General features: G+C 43.2%; 1 protein-coding gene across 1 annotated transcript in view; it reads left to right on the top strand.

The window, feature by feature from the left end:
- The window catches only part of NEDD9 (neural precursor cell expressed, developmentally down-regulated 9), a 179,854-nt gene that overhangs the window by 64,662 nt on the left and 102,690 nt on the right, over positions 1-12,502 (top strand). The window contains exon 2 of the mRNA XM_008530705.2: positions 3,444-3,621. Coding sequence (XP_008528927.2) covers positions 3,610-3,621 — 12 coding nt within the window. The 5' untranslated portion in view covers positions 3,444-3,609. The remainder of the gene's footprint in view (positions 1-3,443; positions 3,622-12,502) is intronic.

The raw sequence follows: 12,502 nt of genomic DNA, 5'->3' as shown, positions 1-12,502 counted from the left end.
TTGTAGGGACCTGAAATTGGCCACCCCAGGATATGTCTCTTTGGCATCGGGATTATTTGGGGCTGATTGCTTTTGATAACAGGGACAGGGAAGGAGGCTCTGGGGAATGGAACTTGCCCTTGTTGGGACACATTTACATTTGTAAGGTAAATCTCTATTTGTAAAAGGTGCCTCCCTCTCTGTACCAGGAAGAAGAAGAGAGATGACCTTATCCCTAGAAACTCTTAATGGGGAAGGCAAGAACTTAAGTTGGTTGCTGTCTGGCTATCTCATGTAACTGATTTAGGGTGGTGGCTTCTAACCTTTCTAACCTTTACTTAATCTGATTTGATTCTTGTCTAAAAGTCATAGGATCACCCACTGACCAGACCCCACCTGCACTGATACCACTTTAACTTTTTTCCATGTTCTTTCCTTTGTCTTGTAAAGAGATGACCCACATACCCATGCCTTATAAAATTAGCCCTAACCCTCAACTCGGGGCAGCAGCAGAAGCTCTGACTGCCCGTGGGTCCTGTCCCCATGCCAGCGGGGGCAGCAGAAGCGGCAGCAGCAGGAGCTCTAACTGCCCGTGGGTCCTGTCCCCACGCACCAGCTCTGCCTTCCCATGGGTCCTGTCCCCATGCCAGCGGGGGCAGCAGAAGCATCAGCAGAAGCTCTGACTGCCCATGGGTCCTGTCCCCATGCTATTCTATACTATTCTCTAAATAAAAGAGCACTACTGCCAGATCTTAAGAGTCTAAGAAATCTTTCTTTCGACTCCTCGGCTCACCGACCCCGCATCAGATAAGACCTACATAGCAGTATTATTCATAATGGTCCAATACTGGAGGCAACTCAATTGTTCTTCAAACTTTTAGTGTTCATTAAAATAGATGGATATACACACAATGGAATATTATACAGCAATGAAAATTACAAACTATAGCTATAGGCAACAACAAGATGAACTTCACGAACAGAATACTGAGTGGAAAAAGCCAACATAAAAGAATATATATTGTGTGATCTGTTTATTCAGAGTTCAAACCCAGGGAAAAGTGACTGGAGTAGATAGGAATGCAGACCTAAGTGGATAAAGTACAAAGAAAGGCAAGGAGGAAGGATCCTAACAGTGAAGACAGGTACCTTTAGGCAGGTTCACCCCTAACATTTGTGGGGAGAACCACTGCCTAAATATTTAAAAGCTGTAAGTTAACAAGCTATTAAATAAAAGAGGTTCCATTCTCCTACCTTGACAAATATATCTTCATGGCAACCTGGAAGGTCAGGTTGGACCTTAGAATTCTTGGATTGCTTAGAGCTTCTCACTGGAACATGTGACAAAAGAAGAGCCAGCCCCCAGACTCTTGGGCCATCCCCCTTCTCCTCCCACCCTCTGCTCCATCCCGAACTTTGAGGGCCTTCGTGCTCCTGTATATGGAGTCCCTATCCTAAAGTCTAACCTTCATCCACAGCCTCCTACTAATGTTTGCCCCTTGGCCACCCCTCAGGAAGATGGACCTGACGAATAGGCCCAGGAAGACCTGGAAGTAGGCCTAGAATCATGTGGACAGGGAGTCCCACTCTCCCGGTACTTGGTACATGGCCTAGAAAGGGAGATGTGGCTTCCAGGAGGACATAGTTTCTTGGCCTCACACACTTCTTTTCCCTTGGAAAGGGACATAGCCGGAGGAGAGCTAGAAGCCCAAAAGCATAAGGCCCAATACATATCCCCCTGCACGGGGCTCAGGGCAGTACTGCCTTCAAAGGAAAGAAAGGGGTTGCATCTGGAAGGGCACCTGGAAAACTTCTGGGGTCCTGGCAGGATGCTATGCCTTGACCTGGGTGGCAGTTACATTTATAACAATTTATTAAGCTCTACATTTGTTTAATACAGTTTTTGTATGTGTGTTACATTTCACAATAAAGAATTAATGAAATCTACATACATATATTATTCCTGGTACTGTAGTTTATGGGATCCGCGTAGACAAATCAGCTCGGAGGGGTTGCCTTTGAGCTCAGACACCTTGAGCAGTTAAAATGCCTCAAGGCGAGAATACCTAAAGGGGAAATGGACAGAGTGCTGGAAACACAGGAACTCTCACTGCTGGTTTCCTCCCCCATCTGGGGCCGAGATACTGGGCTGACCATGGATGGGTTCGGGCAGAGCAAATGAGTCATGGGCCCACGTCCTCTTGCCTAGCCACTGCAAGTGCCTCAGAGGAAAATTCCCTTTCTCCCTCTTAACCAAGACTATAAATACTGTATTTATCAAACCGAAATTATAGGAAGCTATTCCCATCCTAGCAGAAGTAAAAGGAGACCAACTCCCAATTATGCTGTGTTTGGAAAACAGTTCTAGGAATCCTCCCCCTCCCCAGAAGGGCAGCTGGATACATTCACTACACGGTTTGCTGAGCTGCTACTATGAGCCAGACGCAATCCTTATTTTTCTGTTCCACATTTTAAACATCTATTTAGTTTTGATTTTTCATTCTTGACGGGAAAAACACTTTCCTTTTACAAAGATTCAGATTCCTGGTTCTCAGAAAGATTTCCATGTGCCCCATGTGGCTTAGATATCTGGGTTTTTCTAAGAATATGCATTTCTACTATGGTCCATCAAGATACACACACACACACACACACACACACGCACACACCCCATCCCAAAACTAAACTTTACGGCTGCGAGAAAATGAAAGGGACATGAAAAACTGGCCAGTACTAACCAACCAAAAGCCCAGTCAATTTTTTTCCCGAAAAATCAAATTCTAGGCTTTGCATCTAAGCTGTTTAAAAGCCACATTGTCAAAGCACCAGTTTTCCTCATTTTCGGGAAACAAGAAAAGCATATGGTTCTAGTGACCTTCGCAAACTGCTGATGAGAGGTAGAATCAGACACGCTTGGTGGCTTCAAAACGGTAAAAGCAGCAACATCTTAGATTAAAGAGGGATCACGAGGCAGTGGGGGTGGAGGAGTGGAAAAACAGGTGAAATCAACAGGACTAAAGTTGCAGATTACAGACAGTGAAGGACCACGCACTTCTACCATTCTGCCCCGATAAGAAACTCCCGGCAAACATCTATCCATCACTCAAGACTCCACCCAAAGTTTACCATCTCCCTCCTTTGTGCCCTCACCAGATCCACTTCATTTTCTACCACAGTACCTGTAACATTGCATGGCACTCTATGTTTTGGTTTGCCCTGCAAGGCTGTGGGTTCCTTGAGGACAGGACCATATTTTATGCATTTTTGAAGTTCTAGCTGATGCATAGCTGGAGCTCCACAAATGCTTTCTTTGATTGCACACATGAATGAATGAATGAATGAATGATAGAATCCATTCATGAAACTATGGATTTGGCTTTTCCAACTGCTATTATGCAATCTTCAAGTGATGAAAAGTGTCTCAGTCTCTGCCAGAGTTTCACATTTTTTATTTCTCTTTTCAGGTTCAGGAAGCTGGAGACGTCACACACTGGCCTGAGAACATCGTACATTCTTTAAGTAGTTATGAAAAGGAAGAAACTGGTCAGCAGGCTAAAACACTGGAATTGTCCTTTTCAGGATCTACAGCTTCAACATTCCTTGGCTTAACAGCGAGAAGCACCTGGGAAAATGTGGGCAAGGGTGAGTAGTGATGGAAGAAACACACATTTCGTGCGATTCTGTTTCGTCCAGTTCCACTCAGATGAATTCCTTTGAAACAGTAATACAAATGGCATTCCATCCTCACCCAGAATTGAAACTAACATTTGAAATTAAAAGGTTGATTTTAGGCCACCAGATTTTGCTCAGTTTGGTGAATCTTTTTACTTGGCCACACTGATGCCCCCAGGAAATCCTCTTCCATTCAGAAATCTCTGGGGGAAGGTCTTCTGGGAGATGGCTGGAATAGTCCACCTAGCGTGACTAGTGCCCAAGCAAGGGTAAAAGTTACACTCACTGAACTATTCCAAAGCTGATCACCTGGGTTATGGATTCCTCTCTGTCTGCCCACTACCTGTAAACCATTCCTCTTCCATTCAGCCATTCCACAAGAAAATCAGCTTAGCCTGGGATTCAGGTTGGAGTTAAAATGGTCAATTATCCTATCGAACCAAGGCTTCTTAAAAGTTTTATATAAATTCAGCAGAAGAAGTGATACGCAATTGCGGTTATTAATTGACGTCAAGGGAGCCAGGCAGCATGGCACAGGGGTTGCGTTGGGGGTCAGGCATATCTGGATTGATGTCCTTGCTCTTGGGCTTAGCAGTGGAGCGACCATGAGCCAGTTACTTGACCTTTTTGAATCTCTCTTTTTGAATTTATAAAATGGTGATATGAGGATTATCTTGAAGATGAAATGAGAAAATGCACTTAAAGTAACATGTGCTCAAAAGAAAAATGGTTAATTCCCTTATGCATTGAGATCAATAATCTGTTGTCTGTATCACATGGAAAACTAAGCATCAACACAAATAAGAAAGCGCTGGGCAGACACGTCAATCCAAATAAGGCTCTGTTTCATTTGCAGGAGAAGGGCTGTAAGTTAAGTAAAATGAATGTTTTCTTTGAACATTTTCATGGTAACAAAAGGATTTCCATGGAAGTCTTTAAAAACCAGTTAGATTGTCATATCATTGTAATGTTTTAAAGTAAAGTAATGACCTCTTAAAAATCCCTTCTGGTCCTAGGATTCTATGACAAAAACCTGTCATAGTACCGGACACTTCAGAGGCGTCAACCAAACCAAGTTATGAATTCAAACCAGAGCATGTTACATTTATTTGAGATTCCTCAAGTCATTCAACATGAATATTAATTTCTTAATGAAAAGTGAAACAAAAATCATCTCTTTTTATTTTCTTAAACCTACTCAGCCAGTTTTACTAAATTGAGACAAAACAAAGCAAAAAAACACACAAAACATAGCATTCTCTAAAGCAAGCCAGTACTTCATTCCATTTGAGTCTCTGCAGTGAACATGTGCACAGTGAACATGTTCAAATACATGTTGATTCTCAACTTTGATCTTCTATACCTGAAAACTAGACAATTCTACCACCTGAAATCTTCAATTTGCTTTAGAATTATCTATGTTCAGAGTCCAAGGGTCCTTTGAGATCATTAATTCCATTACTTCTAGGTGTTTTTTTTCTCATCGCTGAACTTTATTTCAATATTCCATACACACACACACTTACACACACACACATACTTGCATGTAACTTCATACTAGACTAAGTAGAATGTAAATACTTGTCAATTATTAGTATCACCTAATGAAAAGGAGCGCTTATTCCTTGTGGTCGATGCTTCCTAAGAACACATTTCTGCTGCTCTTTTGGGAACGGTGTGCTGGTTACAAATAGGGACCTGAAGCCTTACTGCCTGACTGGAATCCCAACTCTGCCTCTAACCAGTCATAGGACCTTGAACAAGTTATTTCACCTCTCTGTGCCTCAGTTTCTTCATCTATAAAACGAGGATGAGAATAGTACCTATCTGGAGGGGTTGTTATGAATGTTAAGTATGTAAATTGCTTAGAATTGTGCTTGGGGCATACTAAGCCCTCAATAGACGCTTCCAATGAAACCGGAAGTTCTACAGCACATAGGAAGTGAAGTCTATGCAGCTAAAAGAAACTACTGAAGGCGGAAGATGGGAGAAGCAGATGTGAGGAGAGGCCTTGTGAGAGAATGGGCCATTAGTAACCTGGCTCAGGGTAGGCCTGGTGGTTCTCCTGAACTCCCTTATGCTCTGAGTTTCTGGTTCCAGGAGCAACAATGAAGATACCACAAGGGCATGGCCAGAAAAATCCTTTAGGGGAAACCTGGGCCAAACTCCTGAATACTCTTAAAAGTAAGTCCCTTACAAAAAATTCAGCAAACAACAGCAAGTCCTGAGGTGACTGCAAATATCCAGGTGAGGAGAAGGTGGAGAGCCCACACGCACACCTGGAAGGGCATCTGCAGGCTGCCGGGAGGCCGGCACCGCGTGACCTTCTTGTGCCTTTCAGTGAGAATCAGCGGTGCGCTGGAGGCGGCCAGTCCCAGCACCCCCGAAGCCCACTGTGCTCCTGCATCCCAGTGACTCCACCCACGGAGCTTGATAATGGCCAAAGCGGGGGTATTTACACCACAGAAATCGGCAAAGACCACAAATCAGGGCTGTTTGGCTTTGTTTTCTTTTCAGAGAGCTGATACTTAAACACGCCCCAGTGCACTGCTGGGGATGATAAAGGGGCTGGCTCAGAAAAATGGAGAACCTGCAAGAAAGATCTTTTTTTTTTTTAAGAATTTTTTTATTTTTTTCCTTTTTCTCCCCAAAGCCCCCCAGTACATAGCTGTATATTCTTAGTTGTGGGTCCTTCTAGGTGTGGCATGTGGGATGCCGCCCCAGCATGGCTTGATGAGCGGTGCCATGTCCGCGCCTAGGATTCGAACCAATGAAACACTGGGCCGCCTGCAGCAGAGCGCACGAACTCAACCACTCGGCCACGGGGCCAGCCCCACCAGACAACTATTAAGTCACAGAGGGCCCAAAAGTGCTGACTGAGAGAACTTGAAAATGTTGTCCTTTTCTCCCATTAAATACAAGTTCAATGCAGGTCCACAATAGTGGTCAGGCTGTATATTTGCCCCTGCCACAGGTTTGTGACACGTGCCCTGGCAAGGGAGATGCAAAGAAGAGGAGTAATCCACACACTCCCTTTGCACCCCTTTAAAAATAGGATTATTCTGACTCATTTTAGGGAATATGAATACTCGATCTACTGAGAGTCATTATCTTGCCTCATTATACCTCAAGGGCAATTGAACGGGTTCAAATTTTGAGGTTGTTCCTTAAGCGTAAAGATGAAAGAATAAGGAGTAAAGTGAAGAAGTGGCCATAGATCTGCCTCTATTAGTCAGCTGGGGCTGCCATAACAGAGTACCAGAATCTGGACGGCTCAGACAGCAGAAACTTATTTCCTCACAGTTCTGGAGGCTGGAAGTCCCAGATGAGGGTGTCGGCAGGGTTGGTTTCTTCTGAGGCTTCTCTCCTCGGCTTGTAGACGGCCGTCTTCTCCCTGTGTCCTCACGTGGTCATGCCTCCATGTGTGTCTGTGTCCTAATACCCTCTTCACATAAAGACTCCAGTCCTATTGGATTAGGGCCCACCCCAATGACCTCATTTAACCTTAATCACCTCTTTAAAGACGTTATCTCCAAATACAGTCATATTCTAAGATACTGGGAGTTAGGACTTCAATATATGAATTTGGAGGGGAACACAATTCATTCCATAACACTGCCTAAACATAAGCATAATTTACCTACAAGGAAAATTTCATTTAATAACATCACAGGTTGAGTTTCAGAGAAGCAAATTCTGGAGAGATGGAGACTGGCATGCAGTACGTTTATGGGGAGCACACTCAGGAGCACCCACCAGTGGCAAAGGAAGCAGGACTAGGCAGAGGGAGAGATGGACTGACTGCACTGCAATCGCAATAAAGAGCCCAGCTAATCGCACGGGCTCTCTGAAGCTGGGTGGTCCTTCTGAGTTGTCTGGAACTGAAGCAAGGAGGATGAGCCTTGATCCCCTTGCCTGGACCAGTCATAGGATGTGGGCTGCCCTGCGGAGGATGCACAACGTGCACGAAGAGGCTCTCTTCAGCTGAGGACAATCTCAGGAGGAGACTCAGTGGAGAGCTGCCAGTCACCAGGTCTCCAGGAGACAACACAGTGATTGCTGAGTCTCAGGTGGGGTCTCTGGTCAGTGCAATGCCATGTCCACAACCATACAGTGAACAGAAGTCCCCCAAGTATTTGGAAGGACTTACCATTATCTTCTTAAGAAATTTCTTATAATGTCTCTCAGTAGATTAAAGAGGGACCTATTTGAACTCTAAAACATTTGACCCAAAGCTAGGCACATAGAAAATGCCCAGCAGGATGGTCAGTGAGTGTCTCTTAGTGGGAAAAATATGCTCTTTGAAGCCAAAGAGAGCTAGGTTCAAGTCTCTGCCCCGCTATTTACTAATATTTCTTCCCTTCTCTGAACCTCCAATTTCTCCTCGGCAAAATGAGGATAATAATACCAACTTTGGTGGAATGTTGCAAGATTTAAAATATACATATAGTTAAAGTGTCTAGCACCATGCTTGACACAAAAAAGGCATCCCAAAAGCCTTGGTTTCAGTTAGTCCCCTTCCTTTTCTTTTAGCAAATAGTTCATTGGTAGTAACCAATTGCAAACCAGAAGTAGAGGTTTGACCTCCTAACTTGAAGGAGAATGTTTCTCAAATTCTGGTGTGATCAGAATCACCTGTAAAGATTGTTAAAATACAGATTCTTGGACTCCATTCACAGTAAATCTCCTTCAGGGGATCTAGAGTGAAGACCAAGAATGCATAATTTTAGTAAGCTCCATAGAGGCTTCTGATCCTCAGAAAATCTTGAGGCCCCTTGCTCGAGGCTGTGGAGGCCATCTCAGTAAGAATGCAAGTCCAGTGCTGAGAAGATGCCAGAGGACATTTACACTGCCCTACATCGTTGGTTCTGTCGACGTGGATATACACATCATGTCACAAAGACTTCCCTCCCTTCGTAAATACTGTGTATTCCAAAACTAAAATGTGCATAAATTATGTCAGTTATAGAATCAAACCAATTCTCCTTTTCAAGATGTAGTTTTATTGAGGTATAAATCACCACTACAAAGCACTTCAGTGCAGACGGGAATTGTATTGGGGTATGCAGATCCCCTGAGCTTGTCTGGGAAATGGGAAGCATGTTCAAGGATGAAGTGTCCTGCAGGTGTAAGAGTCATGGGCCTGCAAAGGAGCTTGTCTGGACGGAGATTTAACTTGCTCATTTAAACCAAGTACAGTTGAGCTCCCCTGCATGGGCTTGCTGAAGGCTTTCTGTGTTTGATTATGGGTCTCGAAGCCCAGCTGCATTGCAGAAATTACACTGTCAAAAAGACACTGACCAAGGTCCAGAAAGTAAACAGGAGCTGGAACACAGAATGTGACCCCTGAGCGTAACGGGCTTTCACATCCCTACCAGACTTTTTCTCTGATTTAACACAGGGCCATGTGGTTTCTCAGTGTCTTCTGTGGCTTTCTTTTCCCACAGAGAGGCCTCATTTATCCTAAAATACGAAGCTTTGGGGGTTTCTTGAAAATGGTACTTTCACTCAGTAAAAATAAGTCAAGATGAAAATGCTATCTGTGGGGATCCATTCTGAAAAAGGATTCAACTAAGAACATGAAAGGAACAGTCTATTTTCCCCAAATGATCATTAGCCACCCAGACCTAATCACTTTCCATATGACAAGAAAAAAATTCTACAAGCAGCACAACAAAAATATTACAGTCACTGAGAAGTCTCTGGTAGCTCTGTGCTCACCATCTCCATATGAATGTCACAAGTGCAGTATTGGTGAGCTTATTTTGTCCTTAGACCTATTCTGAGTTCTCTTACTGATGAAGGAGGTTTGTCATCATTTTCCCACAATTTGCCTTTATTCTCTTTTAAAAAATATTTCTCTGGGTTTGACCAGGGCATTATAATACACAGAGCAGTGTTACACCAAAAAGAACCGTGCATCCCCTATCGTAAGTGTTATCCAGAGCCCCCTCAGTCTTTTCACTAACTCCTTTAGAGAAGCATCTTTGAGTATAACATCCAATTAAACAGCAGGTTTAGATCCTGTGCTCATATCTCTTTCTACCTCTGCCCTGTACTCTACCCTTCCTTAGATACACAGAATTTTAGAACTGCAAGCACACGTTAGTCAGGGTCATGCTGCAGTAAGCTGCAGTAACAAGTAGACCCTATAATCTTGGCAGCTAAGCACAATACACTTTAGTTCTCTCTCCTGGGACAGTCGATGGCTCTCTTGGGCAGCTATCCTCAGGGGTCTGGATTCCTTCCATCACGTGGCTCTGCCATCCCAGGGTGCTTCACTTGCAGCAGTGTACATAGGAAGAGAGAGGGTACGGGACATTTTAGAGAACAGGCTGGGAAAATACAATAAATCACTTCTACCAGCAATCCATTGGCCCAAAGAAAGGCTGATAAATGTAGAGAAGTGCAAAGACACTAATAGTGTTTGCCTCAGAGAGTCCTTAGATGCCGCTAGCTTTCAATCCCTTCAAGGTTTTTTTTTTCAGTTGAGGCAACTGAGACACGGAGAACATAAGTTTCACGCAGCTAATCGGTGATAGTTCAGTTCAGGGCTGGCCAAGAGGCTCTTGCCCATTCCTATTCATCTCAACTAGTATATTAAAGGGCTCATAAAATCTCAAGAAACAGTTGGAGCATTGTTTCTAGAACTTTCTATCCAAGACTCCAGAGTAGGGAGGACTATGACCACCCTGCTCCGAAACCTGCAGTTCTCTCAGTCCAAGAGCTGGACAGATGAATGTTTCAAGGAGCAAGTGCCAGTAGCAAACCTTAATTACAGGAAATGCTTCTTGGTTCCTAAGGGATATAAAATTACTTTGCAGAAAGTCAAGAAAAATAGAAACAGAATACCCTGTAATGCTTTATTCAGAGGCCAAAAGTCACCTATTAAGGCATGTGTGTTGTGCTTGATTCTGTCAAGATAGCTTAAAGAGTGGAGACAGAGTTTATGGGGAGAGAGATTCTGGAGGGTGTCAGCCTGGTTTGGAAACATCAAGTTGGCTCATAGAATGTACGACTGGAAGGATTGTCTTCCTCACAGTTGAGATCAAATGTGAGAAGAAACAGAGGTTTCCAGAAAATACCTGATAAAGAATGAGGAAATGGGCTCAGGCAAGGGTAGTATCCTTGACAGACTCTGAAAGCTGTCTAGAGAGCAGGGCTTTGCTACCAGAAAGAACTGCTGTGTGGAAATCTGGATAAAGCTTTGCCACATCACTAGTCACTGATGACTACCTCAGTGTCTAGTGAACACTCAGTTACAGACCGATTTTTTTAAATTCTGACTTTACCATCACAAAGATTATATATCTGGACTCTTTGCCTGAATTTAAAATTTTCATCTGGAGATTTGACATTCAGTAGTTAAAGGCTGCATATTAGTTCTGTTAGTTTTAAGGGTCTTAAGACAAACTACTTAACATTCTGAGGTTTCTTCTCTCTGACCGTAACAGTTAGGGAGGGAAAAGAAATAAAAATAATATTCGCCACTTGGCTGGAAATTAAGGTTCTGATTTAATCTAAATATTTTTTCATCACGTTAAATCAAGGAATGATAAGAATGAAAACCAGGGGCTGGCGCTGTGGCCAAGTGGTTAAGTTTGCTCACTCTGCTTCCGTGGCCAGGGGTTTTGCGGGTTCGGATCCTGGGCGGGGGCATGGCACTGCTCATCAGGCCATGCTGGGGTGGCGTCCTACATAGCAGAGCCAGAAGGACCTACAACTAGAATATACAACTGAGGGGCTTTGGGGAGAAGAAGGAAAAAAAAGAAGAAGATTGGCAACAGATGTTAGCTCAGGTGCCAATCTTTAAAAAAAAAATGAAAATCAGATTTATAGCAGTGGCAGATTATTACTTTATTTAGCTGACTTTTCCCCAAAGACAATCATGTTTCCTAGATTTACAGACCAGATATTAAAAATAGTGCAGAATTTAATTACATGTGCCTTCATTTTTCAATCTTTCTGTCTCATTCTCTTCTTTCCATGCTCACTGCTCCTCCCCTTTAAAAGAAATTTATGCCGTGAGATGGGGAAATATTGTGCCCATTTTATTAACAGTCATATTGAAGCCATTGAGATGAATGGGTTTGCTGAATCACAGGTTAGTTTACGGCAAATCTTGGACTCAAATCAATAGTTAGTATGGGAAGCAAGAGGGGAGGCAGGTCGGTTAAGGATTTCCAAAGAACTTGGAAATAAGGCAGCTTAGACTAGTAAAATGCATATATAAAATACATACAAACTAGTACAACAGAATGGATATAATTAGCTAACTGTGGAAGTAAGCCAAGAAACCAACCATCTATATATAAAATAGAAGAGTATAGCAGCATCTCCAACTTCAGTCTCCCTGATATGCGGGTACCATAATGAGGAGGAGGTATATGTGAGTGTAAATTAGTGAGCAGAAAACTAAGTGGCTGCATCATGCCTGTTTGGATGAAAGCTGTGTGAACAGAAGGGGTTGGTTAGCCAAGGAAGCAGTAAAAAGAATCAGAGGGTCCTAGAGGCCCTCTGGATGGCAGAGCCCCTCAACATGGAGGCATTTAGGGAAGACAGTCTTGGCAATGTTGACCAAAGCATTATGGTTCCATTGTAACCATAAGGTAGTTTAGACTAGTAAAATGCATGCAAAGTAGTAAAACAGAGTGGATGTAATTAGCCAACTGTGGAAGTAAACCAAGAAACCAACCATCTATATATAAAATAGAAGTGTATACGCATTTTACTAGTCTAAGCTACCTTATTTCCAAGACTATCCCTATCGTGAGCAAAAGTGCCTCAAGCCATTGACAGTAACATTCCAAGATCAAGTAAGTCTTTGTTCTGATTCTGTGGACACCAAACA

This window comes from Equus przewalskii, chromosome 19 (genome assembly GCF_037783145.1).
Source record: "Equus przewalskii isolate Varuska chromosome 19, EquPr2, whole genome shotgun sequence".
NCBI classification, from domain to species: domain Eukaryota; kingdom Metazoa; phylum Chordata; class Mammalia; order Perissodactyla; family Equidae; genus Equus; species Equus przewalskii.
The sequence above is the reverse complement of the archived record's forward strand: the minus strand, read 5'-3'. Positions and strand labels throughout refer to the sequence as shown.